A 26,605-nucleotide genomic window follows, 5' to 3' on the forward strand; every position below is an offset into this window, starting at 1 on the left:
TATTTTAATTAAACAATAGTTTTATTTTGATAACTTCATCTGTGGTCCAAAAAATATTCTAAAAGTACAATTATTTATTTTATCATATGTTATGTCAAATAACCAATGAACTGTGTATTTGATTGCTGTTTGGATCGTTTCTATAAGTACGTTTACACAGAGAAGACACTGCAATTGTTGCGCATATGACGTAAATTAAACAACTACGACTCAATAAACGTATTTTAGTTTGAAAGCCACAGGAAGTGGTTTGCAGTAGTTCCGTCTAACTGTACGGTCTAACTTGACAGAGAGAAGTTCCAGAAGAAGAAGAAGAAAAAAGAAGAAGAAGAAGAAGAAACAGGTTATTGTCTGTTCATCGGAACCAAAAGGTTCGTGTTTAACAAAGTGAGAGTTTGTTGGTTCGGATGAAGATGGACTCCGGTTCTGTAGAGATCGACGGCAGCGTGATGGAGGGAGTGAGTACCGTTAATTAACGCGCTGCTAACATGCTATCGTGCTAATACATGCTAACATGCTATCGGCCGGTCATCTGATCTGTTCCCCCGGTGTCGGTTCTCCTCAGGGCGGACAGATCCTGAGAGTCTCCGCGGCGCTCAGCTGCATCACCGGCTCCTCCATCAACATCACCAAGGTCCGGGCGGGAAGGAGCACTCCGGGGCTCAGGTGAGTTAGCAGCTAACAACGGGCTAGCAGGCTAACGTTAGCAGCTAGCTAGGCTAACGTTAGCCTATTCATTGAAGTGGAGTCGGCTAACTTAAGTTCGACAGTCCTCAAAGAGAGAGAGAGACGGGTAGAGTCCTCAAAGAGAGAGAGAGAGACGGGTAGAGTCCTCAAAGAGAGAGAGAGAGACGGGTAGAGTCCTCAAAGAGAGAGAGAGACGGGTAGAGTCCTCAAAGAGAGAGAGAGAGAGACGGGTAGAGTCCTCAAAGAGAGAGAGAGAGAGACGGGTAGAGTCCTCAAAGAGAGAGACGGGTAGAGTCCTCAAAGAGAGAGACGGGTAGAGTCCTCAAAGAGAGAGAGAGAGACGGGTAGAGTCCTCAAAGAGAGAGAGAGAGACGGGTAGAGTCCTCAAAGAGAGAGAGAGAGACGGGTAGAGTCCTCAAAGAGAGAGAGAGAGATGGGTAGAGTCCTCAAAGAGAGAGAGAGAGAGAGAGAGAGACGGGTAGAGTCCTCAAAGAGAGAGAGAGAGACGGGTAGAGTCCTCAAAGAGAGAGAGAGAGATGGGTAGAGTCCTCAAAGAGAGAGAGAGAGAGAGACGGGTAGAGTCCTCAAAGAGAGAGAGAGAGAGACGGGTAGAGTCCTCAAAGAGAGAGAGAGAGAGAGAGAGAGAGACGGGTAGAGTCCTCAAAGAGAGAGAGAGAGAGAGAGACGGGTAGAGTCCTCAAAGAGAGAGAGAGAGAGAGACGGGTAGAGTCCTCAAAGAGAGAGAGAGAGAGACGGGTAGAGTCCTCAAAGAGAGAGAGAGAGACGGGTAGAGTCCTCAAAGAGAGAGAGAGAGAGAGATGGGTAGAGTCCTCAAAGAGAGAGAGAGAGAGAGACGGGTAGAGTCCTCAAAGAGAGAGAGAGAGAGACGGGTAGAGTCCTCACACAGAGACGGGTAGAGTCCTCACGCAGAGAGACGGGTAGAGTCCTCACACAGAGAGACGGGTAGAGTCCTCACGCAGAGAGACGGGTAGAGTCCTCACGCAGAGAGAGAGACGGGTAGAGTCCTCACGCAGAGAGAGAGACGGGTAGAGTCCTCGCGCAGAGAGAGAGAGAGAGAGAGACAGGTAGAGTCCTCACGCAGAGAGAGAGACGGGTAGAGTCCTCACGCAGAGAGAGAGACGGGTAGAGTCCTCGCGCAGAGAGAGAGAGACGGGTAGAGTCCTCGCGCAGAGAGAGAGAGACGGGTAGAGTCCTCACGCAGAGAGAGAGAGACGGGTAGAGTCCTCACGCAGAGAGAGAGAGAGAGAGAGAGACGGGTAGAGTCCTCACGCAGAGAGAGAGAGACGGGTAGAGTCCTCACGCAGAGAGAGAGAGACGGGTAGAGTCCTCACGCAGAGAGAGAGACGGGTAGAGTCCTCACGCAGAGAGAGAGAGACGGGTAGAGTCCTCACGCAGAGAGACGGGTAGAGTCCTCACACAGAGAGACGGGTAGAGTCCTCACACAGAGAGACGGGTAGAGTCCTCACGCAGAGAGACGGGTAGAGTCCTCACACAGAGAGACGGGTAGAGTCCTCACGCAGAGAGAGAGACGGGTAGAGTCCTCACGCAGAGAGAGAGACGGGTAGAGTCCTCACGCAGAGAGAGAGAGAGACGGGTAGAGTCCTCACGCAGAGAGAGAGACGGGTAGAGTCCTCGCGCAGAGAGAGAGAGACGGGTAGAGTCCTCACGCAGAGAGAGAGAGACGGGTAGAGTCCTCACGCAGAGAGAGAGAGAGAGAGAGAGAGAGAGACGGGTAGAGTCCTCACGCAGAGAGAGAGACGGGTAGAGTCCTCACGCAGAGAGAGAGATGGGTAGAGTCCTCACGCAGAGAGAGAGAGAGACGGGTAGAGTCCTCACGCAGAGAGAGAGAGAGACGGGTAGAGTCCTCACGCAGAGAGAGAGAGACGGGTAGAGTCCTCACGCAGAGAGAGAGAGAGAGAGAGAGACGGGTAGAGTCCTCACGCAGAGAGAGAGAGAGAGAGAGAGAGAGAGACGGGTAGAGTCCTCGCGCAGAGAGAGAGAGACGGGTAGAGTCCTCACGCAGAGAGAGAGACGGGTAGAGTCCTCACGCAGAGAGAGAGAGACGGGTAGAGTCCTCACGCAGAGAGAGAGACGGGTAGAGTCCTCGCGCAGAGAGAGAGAGAGACGGGTAGAGTCCTCGCGCAGAGAGAGAGAGAGAGACGGGTAGAGTCCTCACGCAGAGAGAGAGAGACGGGTAGAGTCCTCACGCAGAGAGAGAGAGAGAGATGGGTAGAGTCCTCAGAGTTTGCCATAAAGTTTAAACTGTCACATTTGTGTAATTTCTGAATGTTGTCAAGTTTTTCTTTTTAAGGTGTGTGTGTGTGTGTGTGTGTGTGTGTGTGTGTGTGTGTGTGTGTGTGTGTGTGTGTGTGTGTGTGTGTGTGTGTGTGTGTGTGTGTGTGTGTGTGTGTGTGTGTGTGTGTGTGTGTGTGTGTGTGTGTGTGTGTGTGTGTGTGTGTGTGTGTGTGTGTAGACCACAGCACCTGAGTGGTCTGCAGCTGGTCTCAGATCTGTGTTCTGGTAGTCTTCAGGGAGCCTCCATCGGCTCCACAGACATCAGTCTGACTCCAGGAAAGATCCAGTCTGGAAACCATACGGCCGACACACAGACAGCAGGGTGAGTCTGTCTGTCTCTACATACAGTCAGGTCCGTCAGTATTTGGACTGTGACACAGTTTTTCTAGTGTTTCTTAACATCACAATAACATTGAAGAATGACAGCCTTCTACAGTCATCCCATGTTCAGAGGATCACAGTAACATAATAGTGAATGAGGGAAGTCTGTCTCCAGAGACATCACTACACACTGAGTCTCCTCCTTCAGCTGCTGCTCGTCTTAAAGCTTCACTTTTATCTTCAGGAAGTGAAGCTCACTGTGAGATCATGTGACTGACTCGGCCATTGAAGAATATTCCTTTGTCTTGAGAAGCTCTTGTGTTGTGTTCACAGTGTGTTTTAGATCATAATCCATCTGCTCTGTATCATGTCCATCTAAATCCTCCTCATGATGGACATGATGATGTGTTCATGTCCATCTAAATCCTCCTCATGATGGACATGTGTGTTCATGTCCATCTAAATCCTCCTCATGATGGACATGTGTGTTCATGTCCATCTATAGCCTCCTCATGATGGACATGATGGTGTGTTCATGTCCATCTATAGCCTCCTCATGATGGACATGATGGTGTGTTCATGTCCATCTAAAGCCTCCTCATGATGGTGTGTTCATGTCCATCTAAAGCCTCCTCATGATGGACATGTGTGTTCATGTCCATCTATAGCCTCCTCATGATGGACATGATGGTGTGTTCATGTCCATCTAAAGCCTCCTCATGATGGTGTGTTCATGTCCATCTAAAGCCTCCTCATGATGGACATGTGTGTTCATGTCTATCTATAGCCTCCTCATGATGGACATGATGGTGTGTTCATGTCCATCTAAATCCTCCTCATGATGGACATGATGATGTGTTCATGTCCATCTAAATCCTCCTCATGATGGACATGATGGTGTGTTCATGTCCATCTAAATCCTCCTCATGATGGACATGATGGTGTGTTCATGTCCATCTAAAGCCTCCTCATGATGGACATGTGTGTTCATGTCCATCTATAGCCTCCTCATGATGGACATGTGTGTTCATGTCCATCTATAGCCTCCTCATGATGGACATGATGATGTGTTCATGTCCATCTAAAGCCTCCTCATGATGGACATGTGTGTTCATGTCCATCTAAAGCCTCCTTATGATGGACATGATGATGTGTTCATGTCCATCTAAAGCCTCCTCATGATGGACATGATGATGTGTTCATGTCCATCTAAAGCCTCCTCATGATGGACATGTGTGTTCATGTCCATCTAAAGCCTCCTCATGATGGACATGTGTGTTCATGTCCATCTAAAGCCTCCTCATGATGGACATGATGATGTGTTCATGTCCATCTAAAGCCTCCTCATGATGGACATGTGTGTTCATGTCCATCTAAAGCCTCCTCATGATGGACATGTGTGTTCATGTCCATCTAAATCCTCCTCATGATGGACATGTGTGTTCATGTCCATCTAAAGCCTCCTCATGATGGACATGTGTGTTCATGTCCATCTATAGCCTCCTCATGATGGACATGATGATGTGTTCATGTCCATCTAAATCCTCCTCATGATGGACATGTGTGTTCATGTCCATCTAAAGCCTCCTCATGATGGACATGTGTGTTCATGTCCATCTAAATCCTCCTCATGATGGACATGTGTGTTCATGTCCATCTAAAGCCTCCTCATGATGGACATGTGTGTTCATGTCCATCTATAGCCTCCTCATGATGGACATGATGATGTGTTCATGTCCATCTAAATCCTCCTCATGATGGACATGTGTGTTCATGTCCATCTAAATCCTCCTCATGATGGACATGTGTGTTCATGTCCATCTAAAGCCTCCTCATGATGGACATGTGTGTTCATGTCCATCTATAGCCTCCTCATGATGGACATGTGTGTTCATGTCCATCTATAGCCTCCTCATGATGGACATGTGTGTTCATGTCCATCTAAAGCCTCCTCATGATGGACATGATGGTGTGTTCATGTCCATCTAAAGCCTCCTCATGATGGACATGATGATGTGTTCATGTCCATCTAAAGCCTCCTCATGATGGACATGATGATGTGTTCATGTCCATCTAAATCCTCATGATGGACATGTGTGTTCATGTCCATCTATAGCCTCCTCATGATGGACATGTGTGTTCATGTCCATCTATAGCCTCCTCATGATGGACATGATGATGTGTTCATGTCCATCTAAAGCCTCCTCATGATGGACATGATGATGTGTTCATGTCCATCTAAATCCTCCTCATGATGGACATGATGATGTGTTCATGTCCATCTAAAGCCTCATGATGGACATGTGTGTTCATGTCCATCTAAAGCCTCCTCATGATGGACATGTGTGTTCATGTCCATCTAAAGCCTCCTTATGATGGACATGATGATGTGTTCATGTCCATCTAAATCCTCCTCATGATGGACATGTGTGTTCATGTCCATCTAAAGCCTCCTCATGATGGACATGTGTGTTCATGTCCATCTATAGCCTCCTCATGATGGACATGTGTGTTCATGTCCATCTAAAGCCTCCTCATGATGGACATGATGGTGTGTTCATGTCCATCTAAAGCCTCCTCATGATGGACATGTGTGTTCATGTCCATCTAAAGCCTCCTCATGATGGACATGTGTGTTCATGTCCATCTATAGCCTCCTCATGATGGACATGTGTGTTCATGTCCATCTAAAGCCTCCTCATGATGGACATGATGGTGTGTTCATGTCCATCTAAAGCCTCCTCATGATGGACATGTGTGTTCATGTCCATCTATAGCCTCCTCATGATGGACATGATGGTGTGTTCATGTCCATCTAAAGCCTCCTCATGATGGACATGTGTGTTCATGTCCATCTATAGCCTCCTCATGATGGACATGTGTGTTCATGTCCATCTATAGCCTCCTCATGATGGACATGATGATGTGTTCATGTCCATCTAAAGCCTCCTCATGATGGACATGTGTGTTCATGTCCATCTAAAGCCTCCTTATGATGGACATGATGATGTGTTCATGTCCATCTAAAGCCTCCTCATGATGGACATGATGATGTGTTCATGTCCATCTAAATCCTCCTCATGATGGACATGATGATGTGTTCATGTCCATCTAAAGCCTCATGATGGACATGATGATGTGTTCATGTCCATCTAAAGCCTCATGATGGACATGTGTGTTCATGTCCATCTAAAGCCTCCTTATGATGGACATGATGATGTGTTCATGTCCATCTAAATCCTCCTCATGATGGACATGTGTGTTCATGTCCATCTAAAGCCTCCTCATGATGGACATGTGTGTTCATGTCCATCTATAGCCTCCTCATGATGGACATGTGTGTTCATGTCCATCTATAGCCTCCTCATGATGGACATGTGTGTTCATGTCCATCTATAGCCTCCTCATGATGGACATGATGGTGTGTTCATGTCCATCTAAATCCTCCTCATGATGGACATGATGGTGTGTTCATGTCCATCTAAAGCCTCCTCATGATGGACATGTGTGTTCATGTCCATCTATAGCCTCCTCATGATGGACATGTGTGTTCATGTCCATCTATAGCCTCCTCATGATGGACATGATGATGTGTTCATGTCCATCTAAAGCCTCCTCATGATGGACATGTGTGTTCATGTCCATCTAAAGCCTCCTTATGATGGACATGATGATGTGTTCATGTCCATCTAAAGCCTCCTCATGATGGACATGATGATGTGTTCATGTCCATCTAAATCCTCCTCATGATGGACATGATGATGTGTTCATGTCCATCTAAAGCCTCCTCATGATGGACATGTGTGTTCATGTCCATCTAAAGCCTCCTCATGATGGACATGTGTGTTCATGTCCATCTAAAGCCTCCTTATGATGGACATGATGATGTGTTCATGTCCATCTAAATCCTCCTCATGATGGACATGTGTGTTCATGTCCATCTAAAGCCTCCTCATGATGGACATGTGTGTTCATGTCCATCTATAGCCTCCTCATGATGGACATGTGTGTTCATGTCCATCTAAAGCCTCCTCATGATGGACATGTGTGTTCATGTCCATCTATAGCCTCCTCATGATGGACATGTGTGTTCATGTCCATCTAAAGCCTCCTCATGATGGACATGATGGTGTGTTCATGTCCATCTAAAGCCTCCTCATGATGGACATGATGATGTGTTCATGTCCATCTAAAGCCTCCTCATGATGGACATGATGGTGTGTTCATGTCCATCTAAAGCCTCCTCATGATGGACATGATGATGTGTTCATGTCCATCTAAAGCCTCATGATGGACATGATGATGTGTGTTTAGATCATGAGTTCTTTCCTTCTCCACACTTCTCTCTCTCATGATTGTGGAACAAGTTCATCTTGTTTCATCTGTTAAAAGAATCTGTTTCAGATGTTTGGTGTTAAAGTCTAATGTGTCTTCCTGTTCTTCAGTGGTACCAGAGGTTGTAAACTGTTTAGATTCATGAAGGTCTCTTGATCGTAGACTTTAACAATGACGCTCTACCTCCTCCAGAGTGTTCCTCAGTAGATGTTGTGAAGGCTTCTTCACCAAGGAACAGCCATGTTTTAACCCTTCTCCTTCACTTGCATCGACACCTGTTTGGTTTCGTGCTGAGGGTTCATGGAGCAGCTACTAAACACTAATATAACATCTAGAATCCTATTCTCTGCATCATTTGTCATGAAATGGAGACGGAGCAGGACACACCTGGTCATGAAGCCGTGCGTCAGACAATAATGCCTGTGATCCTCTGAACATGTGATGACTGTACAAGGCTGTCAGTCTTCAACGTTGTAATGTTTTAGTTTTATTCATTGAATTAAAGCTGAAAGTCTTCAACCTCATGTTGACTGATTAGTTTAGATCACTGGAGTCTAAAGAGACAACATTAGAAACATGAGTCACAGTCCAGATACTGATGGACCTGACTGTCTGTCTCTATCTATGTGTCTGACTGTCTGTCTCTATCTGTCTGTCTCTATCTCTGTCTGTCTCTGTGTCTCTCTGTCTCTCTCTATGTGTCTGTGTCTGTCTCTGTGTCTCTCTCTATGTGTCTGTGTCTGTCTCTATGTGTCTCTCTGTCTGTCTCTGTGTCTGTCTCTATGTGTCTGTCTCTGTCTCTGTCTCTGTCTCTCTATGTGTCTGTCTCTGTGTCTGTCTCTCTATGTGTCTGTCTCTGTCTCTATGTGTCTGTCTCTCATTCTTTGTTTCTATTAACATCACAAAATCTAATTTCCTGTTTCATTGAACTCGTCACAAGTTCAACAATATAAATTGTTTTTATTGATTTCTTCTTTTAAAGGTAATAATGATGTTCTCTCTGTCTGTCTCTCTCTCTCTGTCTGTCTGTCTCTGTCCGTCTGTCTATCTCTGTCTGTCTGTCAGGAGTGTGTGTCTCCTGCTGCAGGTCTCTCTCCCTTGTGCTCTGTTCTCTGATTCGTCCTCTCAGCTTTGTCTGAAGGGAGGAACCAACGCAGAGATGGCTCCTCAGATCGACTACACTGTGAAGGTACATGTACTGTACACATGTACTGTACACATGTACTGTACACATGTACTGTACACATGTACTGTACACATGTACTCCTGTACACACTGTACTCATGTACACACTGTGTACGATCGAGGCTCATTAAACAGTTTGTTTCTTCTTCAGGTGTTTAAACCAATCGTGGAGAAGTTTGGAGTCCATTTTGACTGTGACATCAGAATGAGGTCAGTTTCCTGTTTCCTGTCTGATCAACACAAACAGTAGTGTGTGTGAGACACAGTGTGTGTGTGTGTGTGAGAGACACTGTGTGTGTGTGTGAGAGACACTGTGTGTGTGTGTGTGAGAGACACTGTGTGTGTGTGTGTGAGAGACACAGTGTGTGTGTGAGAGACACAGTGTGTGTGTGAGAGACACAGTGTGTGTGTGAGAGACACAGTGTGTGTGTGAGAGACACAGTGTGTGTGTGAGAGACACAGTGTGTGTGTGAGAGACACAGTGTGTGTGTGAGAGACACAGTGTGTGTGTGTGAGAGACACAGTGTGTGTGTGTGAGAGACACTGTGTGTGTGTGAGAGACACTGTGTGTGTGTGTGAGAGACACAGTGTGTGTGTGAGAGACACAGTGTGTGTGTGAGAGACACAGTGTGTGTGTGAGAGACACAGTGTGTGTGTGAGACACTGTGTGTGTGTGTGTGTGAGACACTGTGTGTGTGTGAGACACTGTGTGTGTGTGTGTGTGAGACACTGTGTGTGTGTGTGTGTGTGTGTGAGACAGGGTGTGTGTGTGTGTGAGACACGGTGTGTGTGTGTGTGAGACACACAGTGTGTGTGAGACACAGTGTGTGTGAGTGTGTGTGTGACACACTGTGTGTGTGTGTGTGTGTGTGTGTGTGTGTGTGAGTGAGAGACACAGTGTGTGTGAGACACAGTGTGTGTGTGTTTCAGAGGGTACTACCCTAAAGGTGGGGGGGAGGTGATGGTGACGGTGAACCCGGTCAAAGAGCTTCAGCCGGTCATCATGACAGAGAGAGGAAACATCACCAAGATCTATGGCCGGGCGTTTGTCGCTGGAGTCCTGCCCTACAAAGTAAAGCCCTGCCCTTCAAAATAAAGTTACCACTGTTACACAGACAGGAAGTGATGTCGTACTGATCGTATTCATGGTACTGATGGTGGTTCTCGTGTCTTCAGTTGGCTAAAGACATGTCATCGGCTGCTGTTCGGACCATCAGGAAGGAGATCAAAGAGCTGTACATCAACATCCCGGCGCTGCAGGAGAAGGAGAAGGCCTGTGGGAACGGCAACGGCATTATGTAAGCCCCGCCCACCTGATGACATCACCGCTGGTTATAAGTGAAAACAGTGACGAAGGTTACGATATCGTAACCCTGGTTCTATGAGCACAGGCGGAGCCCTCTGCTGGGCTCTGTGGGTAGTTTTCTCCTCCAATCACGAACGAGCATAGTCGGCCAATCAGGACGTGAACCCCGTTCATCAGCCTGTGAACCCAGTAACAGGTAATGGTGGGTGATGGTCCACAGACAGTCCAGTCCTCTTGTCTCCAGAACCAAGAAACCTCCTGCAGTCTCTCTAGTGACCACCAGGAGGCGACTCCTTTGGTTGTATAGAAGTCTATGGGAAAATGACTCTACTTCTCTCTTGATTTATTACCTCAGTAAACATGAGTTTATGGTCTCAATCTCTAGTTTCAAGTCTTCTTCAATACAGCATGATGTTCATTTAGTACATTATGGTCCATTTAGAGTCAAACAGACCATAAAGCAGGGGATGCTTTAGGGCGGGGCTACACGGTGATTGACAGGTCTCTACCAGAGACGTATACGTCTCTACGTCACTCCTCAGTCCATATATGGTCACTTCCTGTTCAATTGAATTTATTTTTGTATAGTCCAAAATTACAAATTAGCCTCAGAGGGCTTTACAGTCTGTACACATACGACATCCTCTGTCCCAGGACGCTCGCATCAGAACAGGAACAACTCCCCAAGAGCAACAGAGGAGGATCCTCTTCATCATTATCATCCTCTATCACAGTGATTCTCAACCCGTTTTCAGTGGGTCGCGGGCCTTTGCCTGACAAAAAAAAAATAAATGTGATTTTATTTTGAAGGGCATTTTTTATGCAGCGGAATTATTCCAGCATTTACGGCACTTGTTCAGCGGTGCAGGGAAAACACCGACCAATGCGTTGTGAATCACATCGTGTGATGAAGCTCAGCCAATCAAATATGAGTATTCTGACAAGTTTTCTGACTCAGTGAGACGTACACACACCGTGACACACGGAGAGAGACAGCAGAGCAGGACTGTTGAGGTGAGAGATGTGAAAGTCAAATCATAGGACGATCTCCAAAAGAGAAGATGTCCAGAGAGACCAGAGTCATTCGACTCTGACTGGACAGACTCAGAGGTGAATTCTTCCAACACTCATTTCTCTTTTTAGAAGATGAGAAAAATATAATATTATGTCTTCATCACTTCACCCTGAATGAACTGAGTTTAAAGCTGCAGGGCAATTTAGTGAAAATAACTTTTCTAAAATGAATTTCTTTACGTAATTTCTTTATTAATCCAGCCGTTATTTTACTTGAAATGAGAAGAACATTTATTCATGTATTTCTATGTATTATTTATAATCCATCCAGTTTGAATAATAATTGTTAAAATATATGTGTACTTTCTTTATTTGATTTGGCTGTTGTTTACTACACAGAGACGTTACTACTACTAGACTTCTTGAATGAATGAATATATATATATGTACATATATATAAATAAATAATTTGGGTCACGGCTTGTCATTAAGGGGTGATGGTGGGTCCCGCAGCCAGACCAGTTGAGAACTACTGCTCTATCAGGATGGACGATGTCATGTGTACAGAATGAACAACATAACAGAGTTGCAACACATTCAATGGTTCACAGGTTGATTAAAAAAACAAGATGGCGACGGCAAAATCGCCGACCTGGAGGCTTCAAAACGTCACAAACTAAAGAGTGACGACTACGTCCATGATTGGCAGTCTACACTTTTGTGATTGGAGGAGAGCATTGCCCGTAGAGGGCGGAGCCTGTATGAGTTCGAACTGGATGTTTAAACTTGGTTTTTCCCACGTGCAGTGAACACATCCTCACAGCTCTCTGATTGGTTCTTCTCCTGTCTGTGTTTCAGAATAATCGCCGAGTCGTCGACAGGTTGTGTGTTTGCAGGTTCAGCTCTGGGGAAGAAAGGTGAGGACGTCGCCTGAAACTCTTTAAACGTCTTCATTTGTACATGAAGTCTGGTCTGTAGACTCCTGTATACTGACGTGTGTGTGTTTCAGGTGTGTATGTAGATAAAATTGGCATTGAAGCTGCTGAGATGTTGCTGAGAAACATCAGACACAACGGCTGTGTGGACGAGTTCCTGCAGGACCAGGTGAGACACACCTGCTGACCTCCTCTGACCCTCTAATGTACGGTTTCATACAAAGTCCTCTAACCCTCCTCTTCCTCAGCTCATCATCTTCATGGCGTTGGCGAAGGGAACGTCTCGGATTCGAACCGGCCCCGTGACGCTGCACACACAGACCGCCATTCACATCGCAGAGCAGCTGACTCAGGTAGGAGACAGTCAGGGTCATAGATACACTAATACACGTGTGTGTGTGCGTGTATGTATGTATGTATGTATATACATGAATATGTACTATTTTATTCTGTAGATATTAATGTTTGTTTCTATTTGCAGGCAAAGTTCACAATAACAAAGTCTGAGGACGAACTGAGCAGCAACGAGACGTTCATCATCGAATGTGTAGGATCAGGAGCAGCTAACAAACACCTGTAGACACACACCTGTAGACACACACACTCTCCAGCTGCTCGCCCCCCCCCCCCCCCCCCCCCCCCCCCCGACCTTCAGCTTCTGTCTCTCAGGGTGTTTCATTAAAACTGTAATAAATAAATGTCTGTTTCTGTTTGTTTCTTGTGTGTGTGTGTGTGTGTGTGTGTGTGTGTGTGTGTGTGTGTGTGTGTGTGTGTGTGTGTGTGTGTGTGTGTGTGTGTGTGTGTGTGTGTGTGTGTGTGTGTGTGTGTGTGTGTGTGTGTGTGTGTGTGTGTGTGTGTGTGTGTGTGTGTGTGTGTGTGTGTGTGTGTGTGTGTGTGTGTGTGTGTGTGTGTGTGTGTGTGTGTGTGTGTGTGTGTGTGTGTGTGTGTGTGTGTGTGTGAGAGAGTGAGTGGAGGATGATAGCTTAGCCATCACCCTCCTGTCTCCCTCCACCGTATCCAGTGGACACCCTAGCACACTGCTGCCTTCTTGATGAGTTTGTTGAGTCTGTTCCTGTCAGCTGTCGAGATGCTGCTGCCCCAACAGACCACTCCATAGAAGATGGCTGATGCCACCACAGAAGAAGGTCCTCAGGAGAGCTCCCTGCACTCCAAAAGACCCGAGTCTCCTCAGCAGATAGAACCTGCTCTGACCCTTTTTGTAAAGTGTGTGTGTGTGGTCAGTCCAGTTTATTGTTCAAGTGAACACCCAGGTACTTATAAGATCTCACGATCTCAATGTCCGTTCCCTGGATGTTCACTGGTACCGGAGGAGAGTGAAGTCCACCAACAGCTCTTTGGTTTTACCAGAGTTGATCTGGAGGCGGTTCCACTGGCATCATCCTATAAAGTCCTGGTTCAGTTCCCTGTATTCCCCATCATCACCGGCAGAAATGAGGCCGACGATTGAAGAATCATCAGAGGGTGAGAAGAGAACGGGAGGGTTTAACGCGAGGCGTGAACGGGAGGGTTTAACGCGAGGAGTGAAGGGGAGGGTTTAACGCGACAGATTCAGGGCAGGAGGCAAGACCATGATCCAGGTATAACCACTATCCACGGAAACCTGCGAGGAGAGAAAGCACAAAGACTGAGGAAGAAGCAAAGTTAGTAATATTACTAACTTTGCTTCATATGTGCATGAATTCATACAGAAGGAGAGATAGAAGAGGAGAGAGAAGCGCAGTTTATCTTAAGAAGTCAATAGGAGTCTAGGTCTATAGCAGCTTATCTAGTGGCTGGTCCAAGGCAAACCTGAGCCAGCCCTAACTATAAACCTGAGCCAGCCCTAACTATAAACCTGAGCCAGCCCTAACTATAAACCTGAGCCAGCCCCAACTATAAACCTGAACCAGCCCCAACTATAAACCTGAGCCAGCCCTAACTATAAACCTGAACCAGCCCCAACTATAAACCTGAGCCAGCCCTAACTATAAACCTGAACCAGCCCCAACTATAAACCTGAGCCAGCCCTAACTATAAACCTGAGCCAGCCCCAACTATAAACCTGAACCAGCCCCAACTATAAACCTGAGCCAGCCCTAACTATAAACCTGAACCAGCCCCAACTATAAACCTGAGCCAGCCCTAACTATAAACCTGAACCAGCCCCAACTATAAACCTGAGCCAGCCCTAACTATAAACCTGAACCAGCCCCAACTATAAACCTGAGCCAGCCCTAACTATAAACCTGAACCAGCCCTAACTATAAACCTGAACCAGCCCCAACTATAAACCTGAGCCAGCCCCAACTATAAACCTGAACCAGCCCTAACTATAAACCTGAACCAGCCCTAACTATAAACCTGAACCAGCCCTAACTATAAACCTGAGCCAGTCCCAACTATAAACCTGAGCCAGCCCCAACTATAAACCTGAACCAGCCCCAACTATAAACCTGAACCAGCGCCAACTATAAACCTGAGCCAGCCCCAACTATGAACCTGAACCAGGCCCAACTATGAACCTGAACCAGTCCTAACTATAAACTTGAGCCAGCCCTAACTATAAACTTGAGTCAGCCCTAACTATAAACTTCAGCCAGCCTTAACTATAAACTTGAGTCAGCCCCAACTATAAACCTGATCCAACCCGAACTATAAACCTGATCCAACCCTTACTATAAACCTGAACCAGTTCTAACTATAAACCTGAACCAGCCCTAACTATTAACCTGAACCAGTTCTAACTATAAACCTGAGCCAGCCCTAACTATAAACCTGAACCAGTTCTAACTATAAACCTGATCCAACCCGAACTATAAACCTGATCCAACCCTTACTATAAACCTGAACCAGTTCTAACTATAAACCTGAACCAGCCCTAACTATTAACCTGAACCAGCCCTAACTATAAACCTGAGCCAGCCCTAACTATAAACCTGAACCAGCCCTAACTATAAACCTGAGCCAGCCATAACTATAAACCTGAACCAGCCCTAACTATAAACCTGAGCCAGCCCTAACTATAAACCTGAACCAGTTCTAACTATAAACCTGAACCAGCCCTAACTATAAACCTGAGCCAGCCCTAACTATAAACCTGAACCAGTTCTAACTATAAACCTGAACCAGCCCTAACTATAAACCTGAGCCAGCCCCAACTATAAACCTGAACCAGCCCTAACTATAAACCTGAACCAGCTCTAACTATAAACCTGAGCCAGCCCTAACTATAAACCTGAACCAGCTCTAACTATAAACCTGAACCAGCCCTAACTATAAAACTGAACCAGCCCTCACTATAAACCTGAACCAGCCCTAACTATAGACCTGAACCAGTCCTAACTACAAACCTGAACCAGCCCTCACTATAAACCTGAACCAGCCCTAACTATAGACCTGAACCAGTCCTAACTACAAACCTGAACCAGCCCTCACTATAAAACTGAACCAGCCCTCACTATAAACCTGAACCAGCCCTAACTATAGACCTGAACCAGTCCTAACTACAAACCTGAACCAGCCCTCACTATAAACCTGAACCAGCCCTAACTATAGACCTGAACCAGTCCTAACTATAAGCATTATCAAAGAGAAAAGTCTTAAGTCTATTCTTAAATGTGGTGAGTGTCTCTGCCCCCGGACTGAAACTTGAAGCTGGTTCTACACAACAGCAGCTTGATAACTGAAGGATCTGGTTCTTGCTCTACTTTTTAAGACTTTAGGAACCACAAGTGAGGGAGTGCAGCTCTCTAGTAGGATAATATGGTTCTATAAGCTCCTTAAGATCTGATGGTTTCTGACCAATCAGGGCTTTGTAGGTGAGAAGGATTTTAAATTATACTCTCGAGGAGGGTTTAGTGTTTTAATCAGAATACTTTCTCACGTTGTTTTCTGTGAGTATATTTATCTTTATATTTTGCCTCGAACAGTGTTAAAGAGTGTTGCATTCTGGGTATTGTTTTTGTTTTGTCCAGGTGTGTCTCGCTCTCCAGCATGAAGACAGGTGATCAGGTCTAGACCGTCCCTGGTGGACCTGGACTTCCTGTGGTCCCCCCTGTCTGGTTTCCATGATGTCATCAGCGCGGTGTCGTGTTGGCCCCTCCCACCTCTCTAACTCACCTGCAGCAGGTGACCTGATGTACAGTTGAGTACAGCAGGAAGTCCAGCTGGAATGTGTGCTGAAACCTGAGCTGGCTGTAAACTCACACCTCTGTCCCCTCTGGAACCAGGAGCAACCTGATCCGGGTCACCTGACACCTCCTCATTCTCAGTCGTGTCCTCGTCAGTCTGCTCGCCGCCCTGCAGCATGGCAGACGCCGGGGCCTGGAGGACGCCACAGGACGGCTCCCGGATTCTCCAACCAGGACCTGGACCTGGACCAAACCGTGTGTGGATCTCTCTGATTGCAGGTGAGATTCTGACATCATGAACAGTAAAGGACTAGTCCAGAGCTCTAAACATACGGTCTGAAGTCTTAAAACCAGCCAATCAGGTGAGGTTATCTCACCCGTCACGTGTCATGTGACCAAAGGGTTGTTTCAGTATTTCTGAAGATAAACTGACCTGAGAAGAGATCTCAGGATCACCTTCATCGTTAGTGAAGCACAATATATATATATATTATATTTATATATTATTTTACATAGATATAATATTATAATATAATAGTAAGAGGGACATGATTAAAACTGGGAAAATGTATTTTTCATTTCATTTCATTCATTAACAAATTTCCCCCTGGGGATGAATAAATTATATATCTATCTATCTATTCCACTTTGACTTTAGAGTTAATAACTATAAGATAGACGTCCTCAGTGTTTATTAGCTTATTATTATTATCATAATTAGCATTACAATAAAACTGATTAATATAATTAATAGATTAATAAAACAGTGATAAACTGTAAAATAATCATCAAGAAATAAGTAGAAATAAAGTAAAGATGATTTCTTCATTTAATCGATTTAACATTTTAGTACAAAGTACAGAAAACGTTAGTTTATTCTTAAGTTTTACTAAATCATTTGTCAAATTAAAGTTTAATATTATTAATATTATACAGTAATATACTAGAATATATATTTAACATAATTCACGTATATGACGATTAAAACAAAAGTAACATTATAATGAACGTGTTTTTTAGACACTTTCATACCAATAAAGTGAGATAAAATGATACCTAGTACAACAATCTTATCATTAAGGTCCAGTATTCATTATCTTGATTCTTATTGTCGGGATTATCTTTATATTTAATACATTTACGTGTTTTGTTCCTGTCGGTCATCGAACGCCTCACTTGTTTTGTGTCCCAGCGGACCGTGAAGGTAGCACAGTCTGTTCTGGTCGATGATTGGCTGCTGTTGTTGTGGGCGCGGCTCCCGTTGCTACGGGAACGTGTCTTAAGGAGGGATTTGTTAAATCACAGTTTGAGACTCTCGGAGCGTCGCGAATCATGCTAACATGGGAATATTTACCGGGGAAAGAACGGAAAACCAAACAACGGAAACGGTAAAAACGATTCCCCGCAAGGGCTGATGGGAAACTGAGGATAGAGTTGTTTTTTTTTAAAAGTTTTGAACAGTCTCTGTTCACCTGCTCTGCTGCTAGCCTGCTAACGGCTAACAGAGCTGCTAGCAGTTAAAAAGTTTGTGAGCTGGTTGAGGTGAGACAGGCCAGGAATTAGACGGACCCATGACGAAGGAAGGAGTTAGACACAACCCGATCCTGTCTGTCCTGTTCGGGATGACGGACGAGTCCGAGCCGGTGGGAGGAGCTCAGTTTATTAAAGGTACAGGTACATCAATACAGGTACATCAGTAGAGTTTATTAAAGGTACAGGTACATCAGTAGAGTTTATTAAAGGTACAGGTACACAGTTTATTAAAGGTACAAGTACTTCAATGGAGTTTATTAAAGGTACAGGTACATCAGTAGAGTTTATTAAAGGTACAGGTACACAGTTTATTAAAGGTACAAGTACTTCAATCTTTAGTTTATTAAAGGTACAGGTACATCAATAGAGTTTATTAAAGGTACAGGTACACAGTTTATTAAAGGTACAGGTACACAGTTTATTAAAGGTACAGATACATCAGTTTATTAAAGGTACAGGCACACAGTTTACTAAAGGTACAGGTACATCAATAGAGTCCGTTAAAGGTACAAATACTTCAAAAGAGTCCATAAAAGATACAAATACTTCAATAGAGTCCATTAAAGGTACAAATACACAGTGTATTTAAGATAAGTAAGAGTTCATTAAAGGTACAAATACTTCAATAGAGTTTATTAAAGGTATAAATACACAGTTTATTAAAGTTAGAGTTTATGGTCATCAGATTGTTCTGTCATAACAAGTTTAATGTAGTTTATTATATTATTAATAATACTAAAATACTTCATATAAAACTAGTAAGAAAGACTCAGGAAATGTAGAATTATTTATTAAAGGTAGAGATTCTAAAAACAGGATCAACATGGTTACTGTGTTCATGTTTCAGTTAGTTATGATATTATGGATCAGGTTATTGATATGAATATAAACTGATATATGAACAGTACTTAATGTTTCTACAGGTTTTATATTATTATTATTATTATTATTATATATATATTATATAAATGTTCAGCAGTGATACTAACTGAAAGAATATTTTCACAATAGTAGTAAAGAAATAATTTAATGTTCAGTTATCCAGATTGATGTAAGTATTTATTACTTTGACTTAGACGTTAATATGTTTTGTTCTACAGTTTGTTATGAAGTCAAAGACTTCAACCTGTCATTATTATATCAACCTTTAAAATCATCTGATTTATAGATGTAATCACATTGTTCTGAGATCAGTTTCTAACCTGTTTGTGTCTCTAACAGAGCGTCTGTACTTCGCCACGTTACGCAGTAAACCTAAGAGTACGGCCAACACTCACTACTTCTGTACCGACGACGAGTTCAGCTACGAAAAGTAAGTTCAGAGTGTGTATATATATATATGTATGTATGTATGTATGTATGTATATATATATATATATATATATATATATATATATACACAGTGGGTACGGAAAGTATTCAGACCCCTTTAAATTTTTCACTCTTTGTTTCATTGCAGCCATTTGCTAAAATCAAAAAAGTTGACAGAAAAAAACAGAAATGTAGAAATTTTTGCAAATTTATTAAAAAAGAAAAACTGAAATATCACATGGTCATAAGTATTCAGACCCTTTGCTGTGACACTCATATTTAACTCACATGCTGTCCATTTCTTCTGATCCTCCTTGAGATGGTTCTACTCCTTCATTGGAGTCCAGCTGTGTTTAATTAAACTGATTGGCTGTCAATAAGATAAATAACATGAGTTTAGTTTGTTTAATAAAAGAACAAGGTGTAGACCTGTTCTATAGGAAAGGGAACCTTAAATGACTTCTGTTGTGATCTGGCACTATAGAGAAAACAAAATTAACTTGACCTTCAAGGGGGGGCGGGGGGCATTGAGGGGGCGGGGAGCCCCCCTAATATAATGGTAGGGGAAACACTGTATATAGTCTATGATCTATAACTGAGCTCTGTGTTTCAGTTTCTATGCAGACTTTGGTCCTCTGAATCTGGCCATGTTGTACCGATACTGCTGCAAACTCAACAAGAAGCTCAAGGTGAGTTCACTGATTCACTCTGTCACGATATGATTCACTCTGTCGCGATATGATTCTCTCTGTCTGATTCTCTCTGTCACGATATGATTCTCTCTGTCACAACATGATTCGCTCTGTCACGACATGATTCGCTCTGTCACAACATGATTCGCTCTGTCACAACATGATTCGCTCTGTCACAACATGATTCGCTCTGTCACGACATGATTCGCTCTGTCACGGTATGATTCGCTCTGTCACGACGTGATTCGCTCTGTCACAACGTGATTCAGTCTGTCACGACATGATTCGCTCTGCCACGATATGATTCGCTCTGTCACAACGTGATTCAGTCTGTCACGACATGATTCGCTCTGCCACGATATGATTCGCTCTGTCACAACGTGATTCAGTCTGCCACGATATGATTCGCTCTGTCACGATATGATTCGCTCTGTCACAACGTGATTCAGTATGTCACGACGTGATTCGCTCTGCCACGATATGATTCGCTCTGCCACGATATGATTCGCTCTCCCACGACATGATTCACTCTGCCACGACGTGATTCACTCTGTTACGACGTGATTCGCTCCGTCACAACATGATTCAGTCTGTCATATGATTCACTCTGTCACGATGTGATTCACTGGAGGGAGGCTTCCTCATGAAGTCACTGATCAATATTATTGATCCGTTGTTGGACTGGTTGACTGATACTTGTGGTCATGTGACATCTTTTCTTCTCTACAGTCGTTCACTCTGACCAGGAAGAGGATCGTTCACTACACCAGCTTCGACCAGAGGAAGAGATCCAACGCTGCCGTGCTGATTGGAGGATACGCGGTAAGTTATCACCACGCTCAGCTATACAGTATATATATATATATATATTAATGCTGGGCAAGTTAATGCGTTATTATCGCATTAACGCATTAATTAATTAACGCTGACAATTATTTTATTGCGCGTTAACGCAGTTTAAAAAAAAAACTATTATTATTTTGAAAGTCCGTTGCTCTCTGGCTCTGAATTCACAGACACAGAGCATGGCTCACAGGAGGGGCGGGATGTTGATCAGGATTGGCTTGGGATGGGCGTCATCACGAGTCTCAACCAATGAGAGCATTTGGGGCGGGCGCTGCGGCGCGATAGCCTATCAGTGTTGAGATGCTCCTCCTGTCATGACTGACGTCCTGACGTTGAATCAGGAAACAAATACTATATATATATATATATATATATATATATATATATATATATATATATATATATATATATATATATATATATATATATATATATATATATATATATACAATTCGAATCGCGATTAATCACATTGTTATGGAAAAGTTCAATAATGAATTAAAAAGTAGTGTATTGTGCACTTTTATTTTGGAAGTACTGCTATGAACAACAGGTCAATAACATTTGGTTTGTAAACACTTTAAACACATCAGGTTCTTGTTAGCAGCAGTATTCCCTTTACACAGCAGCAGTTATAACACAGTTATAATGATTCTGATCATAGATATTCAGCCGGTGTTCACAACTTTATCTTCATGTGTGTAAGATATGATATTTAAATATACTTCTTGAAAACTGCAAACCTATCTACGTCATGTTTTTATGTTTGTTAAATTCTCAGTAGTGATAACTAAATGATGCTTATTATACATATTACAAACAAAACAACTTTTAAAAAAGGGGGTGAGTGAGAGGAGGGAGTGAAGGAGGTGTTCCGGACCCACACAAACACAGCAGTTCACCACTCGCTGCACGGTTCTCGTGTTAAAAATGTCCGCTTAATAATAAAAAAAAAACTGCGTTAACACGCGATAAAATAATTGTCGGCGTTAATTAATTAACGCGTTATTATCACGTTAACTTGCCCAGCACTAATATATATATTTATATATTATTTTTATACATTTTTTTTTAATATTTTTGTTTTTGTTAGTAAACAGGATGATGTTTTCTGTGGGCGGAGCCTAATGCTGCATTCACACCAAACGCGGCACGGTGAATTCGCGTCATTCGCGCCGCCGGTCTCGCCGGGAACTATTTGGGACTATTCTGTTTACTACAGCTGTATGAACACAAAATAAACTGATTTGGCTGTAATTTAACGGCAATAAACCGACAAAAAGGGACTCCAAAATAACTACGTAATGATGCCGATTTGATCGTAGAGCTCTGGGTGAACACAGACGGCTACGGTATTTATTTCCTGATTCAACAACGGCAGGACGTCGGTGATGACAGGAGAAACATCTCAACGCTGATAGGCTATCACGCCGGGACGTAACGTGAATATTTCGCAGAAGTTGAAAAATTTCAACTCACGCGTTTGGGACTAAATACGTTTCTGTTTCAGGGTTTTACTGCTTTAGGTTTAAAGGAAAACCAGCTCAGAGGAAGTCGTTGTTGAGGATGAAGATAAATCCTCAGGAGGTCAGGTTTAACTTCCTAACACGAGCTCTAAGAACATTATTACACTTCAGTAAAGATAATATTTAAATAAGAAAACAATCTGTTATTTCCTTATTATTTTAATTGTGTGTTTTTATTAGTGCTGGGCAAGTTAACGTGTTGACGCATTCATTAATTAACACCGACAATTATTTTATTGCGCGTTAACGCAGTTTTTAAAATTATTATTTGTAAAGTGCGTTGCTCACTGGCAGCGGTGATGCAGACTACGTTGATGCAGCGTGTGGGAGAAGTAGAGATAAACTAAAGCAAGACAAGCTAACAGATGCTACAGAGAAGTGGAGTCAAACTGCAGGTTAGTGTTGTGGAAGATGTCGGTCTGAGGAACGTTCTCAAGGTGCGTTCACGTCACGTTTGGTGTGAACGCAGCTTTAGGATCTCAACGAATGACGTCACATATGAGCCTCAAGACGCACCGTCACCAGAAGAACACACGAGTTGTGTTAAAGGAGAGGACGACTAAAGCGACGGTGTTACAATGTGCAGCAGCTGCTGCTCTCACTGGAGACTACTGGACATCACTGGGTCACCTTCATCACCTCTGAGTTACAGCATCATAGTGATGAAGAGTAGAGCTGGGTCACCATCATCACCTCTGAGTTACAGCATCATAGTGATGAAGAGTAGAGCTGGGTCACCATCATCACCTCTGAGTTACAGCGTCATAGTGATGAAGAGTAGAGCTGGGTCACCTTCATCACCTCTGAGTTACAGCATCATAGTGATGAAGAGTAGAGCTGGGTCACCATCATCACCTCTGAGTTACAGCATCATAGTGATGAAGAGTAGAGCTGGGTCACCATCATCACCTCTGAGTTACAGCGTCATAGTGATGAAGAGTAGAGCTGGGTCACCATCATCACCTCTGAGTTACAGCATCATAGTGATGAAGAGTAGAGCTGGGTCACCATCATCACCTCTGAGTTACAGCATCATAGTGATGAAGAGTAGAGCTGGGTCACCATCATCACCTCTGAGTTACAGCGTCATAGTGATGAAGAGTAGAGCTGGGTCACCATCATCACCTCTGAGTTACAGCATCATAGTGATGAAGAGTAGAGCTGGGTCACCTTCATCACCTCTGAGTTACAGCATCATAGTGATGAAGAGTAGAGCTGGGTCACCATCATCACCTCTGAGTTACAGCGTCATAGTGATGAAGAGTAGAGCTGGGTCACCATCATCACCTCTGAGTTACAGCATCATAGTGATGAAGAGTAGAGCTGGGTCACCATCATCACCTCTGAGTTACAGCGTCATAGTGATGAAGAGTAGAGCTGGGTCACCATCATCACCTCTGAGTTACAGCATCATAGTGATGAAGAGTAGAGCTGGGTCACCATCATCACCTCCGAGTTACAGCATCATAGTGATGAAGAGTAGAGCTGGGTCACCTTCATCACCTCCGAGTTACAGCATCATAGTGATGAAGAGTAGAGCTGGGTCACCTTCATCACCTCTGAGTTACAGCATCATAGTGATGAAGAGTAGAGCTGGGTCACCTTCATCACCTCTGAGCTACAGCATTATAGTGATGAAGAGTAGAGCTGGGTCACCTTCATCACCTCTGAGTTACAGCATCATAGTGATGAAGAGTAGAGCTGGGTCACCTTCATCACCTCTGAGTTACAGCATCATAGTGATGAAGAGTAGAGCTGGGTCACCTTCATCACCTCTGAGTTACAGCATTATAGTGATGAAGAGTAGAGCTGGGTCACCTTCATCACCTCTGAGTTACAGCATCATAGTGATGAAGAGTAGAGCTGGGTCACCTTCATCACCTCTGAGTTACAGCATCATAGTGATGAAGAGTAGAGCTGCATCACATGTGAGAACTGAACTGAAGTGAGATTTAAACTTTATCTTATTAAATAAAACAGATGTTGACAAATTGCATAATTTGCAGATGAAAATAGGTAATAAATCTCAATGTTTGATATCGTGTCATGTTTAGCACCTTTTTACGTCTGCTGCGTTCAGGAGCAGCTGTAAGGAACGGACAGCCCGCCGTCACACAGTTGTTGAGAGTTGAGTTCAAAACGTCCGGGCTCGTGTTCCTGTGTCATGCGTCATGTTTAGCCTAGCTTAGCATAAAGACTGAATCCAGCTGAGTCACTGTTTACCTGTGTCTCTATCAGGTGATCTACCTGAAGAAAACTCCAGAAGAAGCTTACAGAGCTCTGATGTCTGGTTCCAACGCCTCCTACCTGCCCTTCAGGTGAGTCCGCCACTGCAGCAGTACTACTCTAGTACCACAGCAGTACTACAGTGTACTCCTGCTGGTCTGCTGAGACACGGTGAGAACAGGAAGTCACACTGGTAGCATAAAGAGAAGAAGACTTTTGTGTCTGTGATCAGATAAATGTACGTATAAAGTTGTTTTGAAGCTTCAGTGTGGAGGATAAAGAGCTCGTTTATGGTTATGTAACAGAAGACTGTTGTTGAATGGATTAAACATGAGGAGGCCACGCCCACTGAGTGACACACGCCAGTGAGGCGTTCACTGACTGATGCCTCTCTCCAGATCATATATAGTATATATATATTCGTGCTGGGCAAGTTAACGCGTTATTATCGCATTAAGGCATTCATTAATTAACGCCGACAATTATATTATCGCGCGTTAACGCAGGTTTTTTTTATTACTATTAAGCAGACATTTTTAACACGAGAACCGGGCAGCGAGCGGTGAACAGCTGTGTTTGTGTGGTGTCACTTCCTGCTGCTGCCGCTCTCCCCCTCACCGGGTGACACGCCCGAGCGATAAATAGCGATTTTTCGATCTTTCTCTTCACTGGGTAATGTTGGGTATGATAGTGTAGTGTGAAGGGTTCACAGGGTTTGTGTGCACATTTATGGGTTTTTAGGGTCTTTGTTTGTGGGTGTTTGCAGTCGGTCAGCGCGTGCTAAACGCCACCATGGGCCTGACCGAACTAACCAGGAAACACGGGGTGAAGATCCCGCCGCTGTTCGGGTGTTCAGTGGAGGAATGCAGCCTGGCAGTGGGGGAGCTTGTTGGCCACAGCTGCGTGAAGTCCGCAGCGCGGATGAACAACGCTGTGGTCATATTTTTAGATAGCGTAGAAACTGCGGAAGTGGTGTTGGAGAACGGGATCGAGGTGGGTGAACACTTCCTGCCCGTTCACCCTCTCAGCTCACTGGCAGTGAAAGTTACTGTGTCCAACGTGCCACCATTCATAAGAAATGATGCAATAATCAGAGAGCTGTCCAAACACGGGAAAGTAGTGTCTCTGGTTAGGAGAGTGTCCTCTGGGTTTAAATCTCCGCTGTTAAAGCACATGGTGTCTCACAGGAGACATGTCCTCATGATCCCCAACAACAGGAGCAGGGAGGTAAACCTCGTGTTCAAAATCACAGTAGAGGACTTTGACTATGTCATCTTTGCAAAGACTGATGACTTTAAATGTTTCAGTTGTGGAAAAGAAGGACATCTGAGTAGAGCTTGTCCTGAGAAAAATGGTTCTCATGAAGACCAGAACCAGAGAGGTACTGAGGAGGGCAGAGGGGACAAGCAGGACGGACAGGAGGGGACAAGTGGGGTCCAGGAAGTGAGGGTGGAGGAGACAAGTGGGGCCCAGGAGGTGAGGGTGGAGGGGACAAGTGGGGCCCAGGAGGTGAGGGTGGAGGAGACAAGTAAGGCCCAGGAGGTGAGGGTGGAGGGGACAAGTGGGGCCCAGGAGGTGAGGGTGGAGGGGACAAGTAAGGCCCAGGAGGTGAGGGTGGAGGGGACAAGTGGGGCCCAGGAGGTGAGGGTGGAGGAGACAAGTGGGGCCCAGGAGGTGAGGGAGAGTACTGGAGGACAGGTGGAGACAGGTAGTGAGGTGGACATGGAGGGAGACGAGGAGCAGCTCAAAGCCCCTCAGCTGAAGAGGAAAAAGGAAGGAGACAGTGGAGACTCACAAGCCAAAAAAGTGGCAACAAAAGGAAGTAGAGGAGCAGCTGAGTCTGAGTCCAGTCTGGAAGAGGACTCTGAGTCCAGTCTGGAAGAGGACTCTGAGTCCAGTCTGGAAGAGGACTCTGAGTCCAGTCTGGAAGAGGACTCTGAGTCCAGTCTGGAAGAGGACTCTGAGTCCAGTCTGGAGGAGGACTCTGAGTCCAGTCTGGAGGAGGACTCTGAGTCCAGTCTGGAGGAGGACTCTGAGTCCAGTCTGGAAGAGGACTCTGAGTCCAGTCTGGAGGAGGACTCTGAGTCCAGTCTGGAGGAGGACTCTGAATCCAGTCTGGAAGAGGACGCTGCTGCTGACAGTGAGCTCTCTGAGTGCAGGGCTGGCAGCTGTAAGAGCTCTGAAGGCTACAGTGTGGAGGAAATAAAGAGTTATCTGCTGAGGAGTAAAAATGTAAGAGGAG

General features: G+C 44.5%; 2 protein-coding genes across 8 annotated transcripts in view; both read left to right on the forward strand.

Annotated features, from left to right (window-relative positions):
* Positions 1-241: 241 nt before the first annotated feature.
* Positions 242-12,717, forward strand: rtca (RNA 3'-terminal phosphate cyclase). Its single transcript, XM_076079061.1, has 11 exons — positions 242-458; positions 566-666; positions 3,182-3,325; positions 8,725-8,848; positions 8,996-9,054; positions 9,775-9,916; positions 10,021-10,142; positions 12,023-12,081; positions 12,174-12,268; positions 12,348-12,452; positions 12,581-12,717. Exons 1-11 carry the CDS (start codon positions 408-410, stop codon positions 12,677-12,679), a joined length of 1,101 nt encoding a protein of 366 aa, XP_075935176.1. The 5' UTR covers positions 242-407; the 3' UTR covers positions 12,680-12,717.
* An 8-nt stretch (positions 12,718-12,725) lies between these two features.
* cdc14ab (cell division cycle 14Ab) overlaps positions 12,726-26,605 on the forward strand; it is a 33,364-nt gene continuing 19,484 nt past the window's right edge. For 3 of the 7 annotated variants that reach the window (XM_076079048.1, XM_076079052.1, XM_076079054.1), the window contains exons 1-7: positions 12,726-13,581; positions 16,074-16,242; positions 16,329-16,508; positions 18,984-19,074; positions 19,687-19,762; positions 20,495-20,587; positions 24,376-24,455. In XM_076079048.1, coding sequence (XP_075935163.1) covers positions 16,406-16,508; positions 18,984-19,074; positions 19,687-19,762; positions 20,495-20,587; positions 24,376-24,455 — 443 coding nt within the window. In that variant the 5' untranslated portion in view covers positions 12,726-13,581; positions 16,074-16,242; positions 16,329-16,405. Of the gene's footprint in view, positions 13,582-13,612; positions 13,761-16,073; positions 16,243-16,328; positions 16,509-18,983; positions 19,075-19,686; positions 19,763-20,494; positions 20,588-24,375; positions 24,456-25,129 lie in introns of those variants that run through there. The other 4 variants (XM_076079049.1, XM_076079051.1, XM_076079050.1 and 1 more) reach the window with 4 other exon arrangements.

Source organism: Anarhichas minor, unplaced genomic scaffold (assembly GCF_050575085.1).
Source record: "Anarhichas minor isolate MPS153535 unplaced genomic scaffold, ASM5057508v1 ptg000070l, whole genome shotgun sequence".
Taxonomy (NCBI): domain Eukaryota; kingdom Metazoa; phylum Chordata; class Actinopteri; order Perciformes; family Anarhichadidae; genus Anarhichas; species Anarhichas minor.

Bases quoted from the DNA above. Each gene is read 5' to 3' on its own strand.
- rtca (XM_076079061.1), top strand. From the start codon at position 408: ATGAAGATGGACTCCGGTTCTGTAGAGATCGACGGCAGCGTGATGGAG. The intron at 9,055-9,774 runs GTCAGTTTCCTG...TGTGTGTTTCAG, and splicing joins GACTGTGACATCAGAATGAG to AGGGTACTACCCTAAAGGTG. The intron at 12,269-12,347 runs GTGAGACACACC...CCTCTTCCTCAG, and splicing joins ACGAGTTCCTGCAGGACCAG to CTCATCATCTTCATGGCGTT.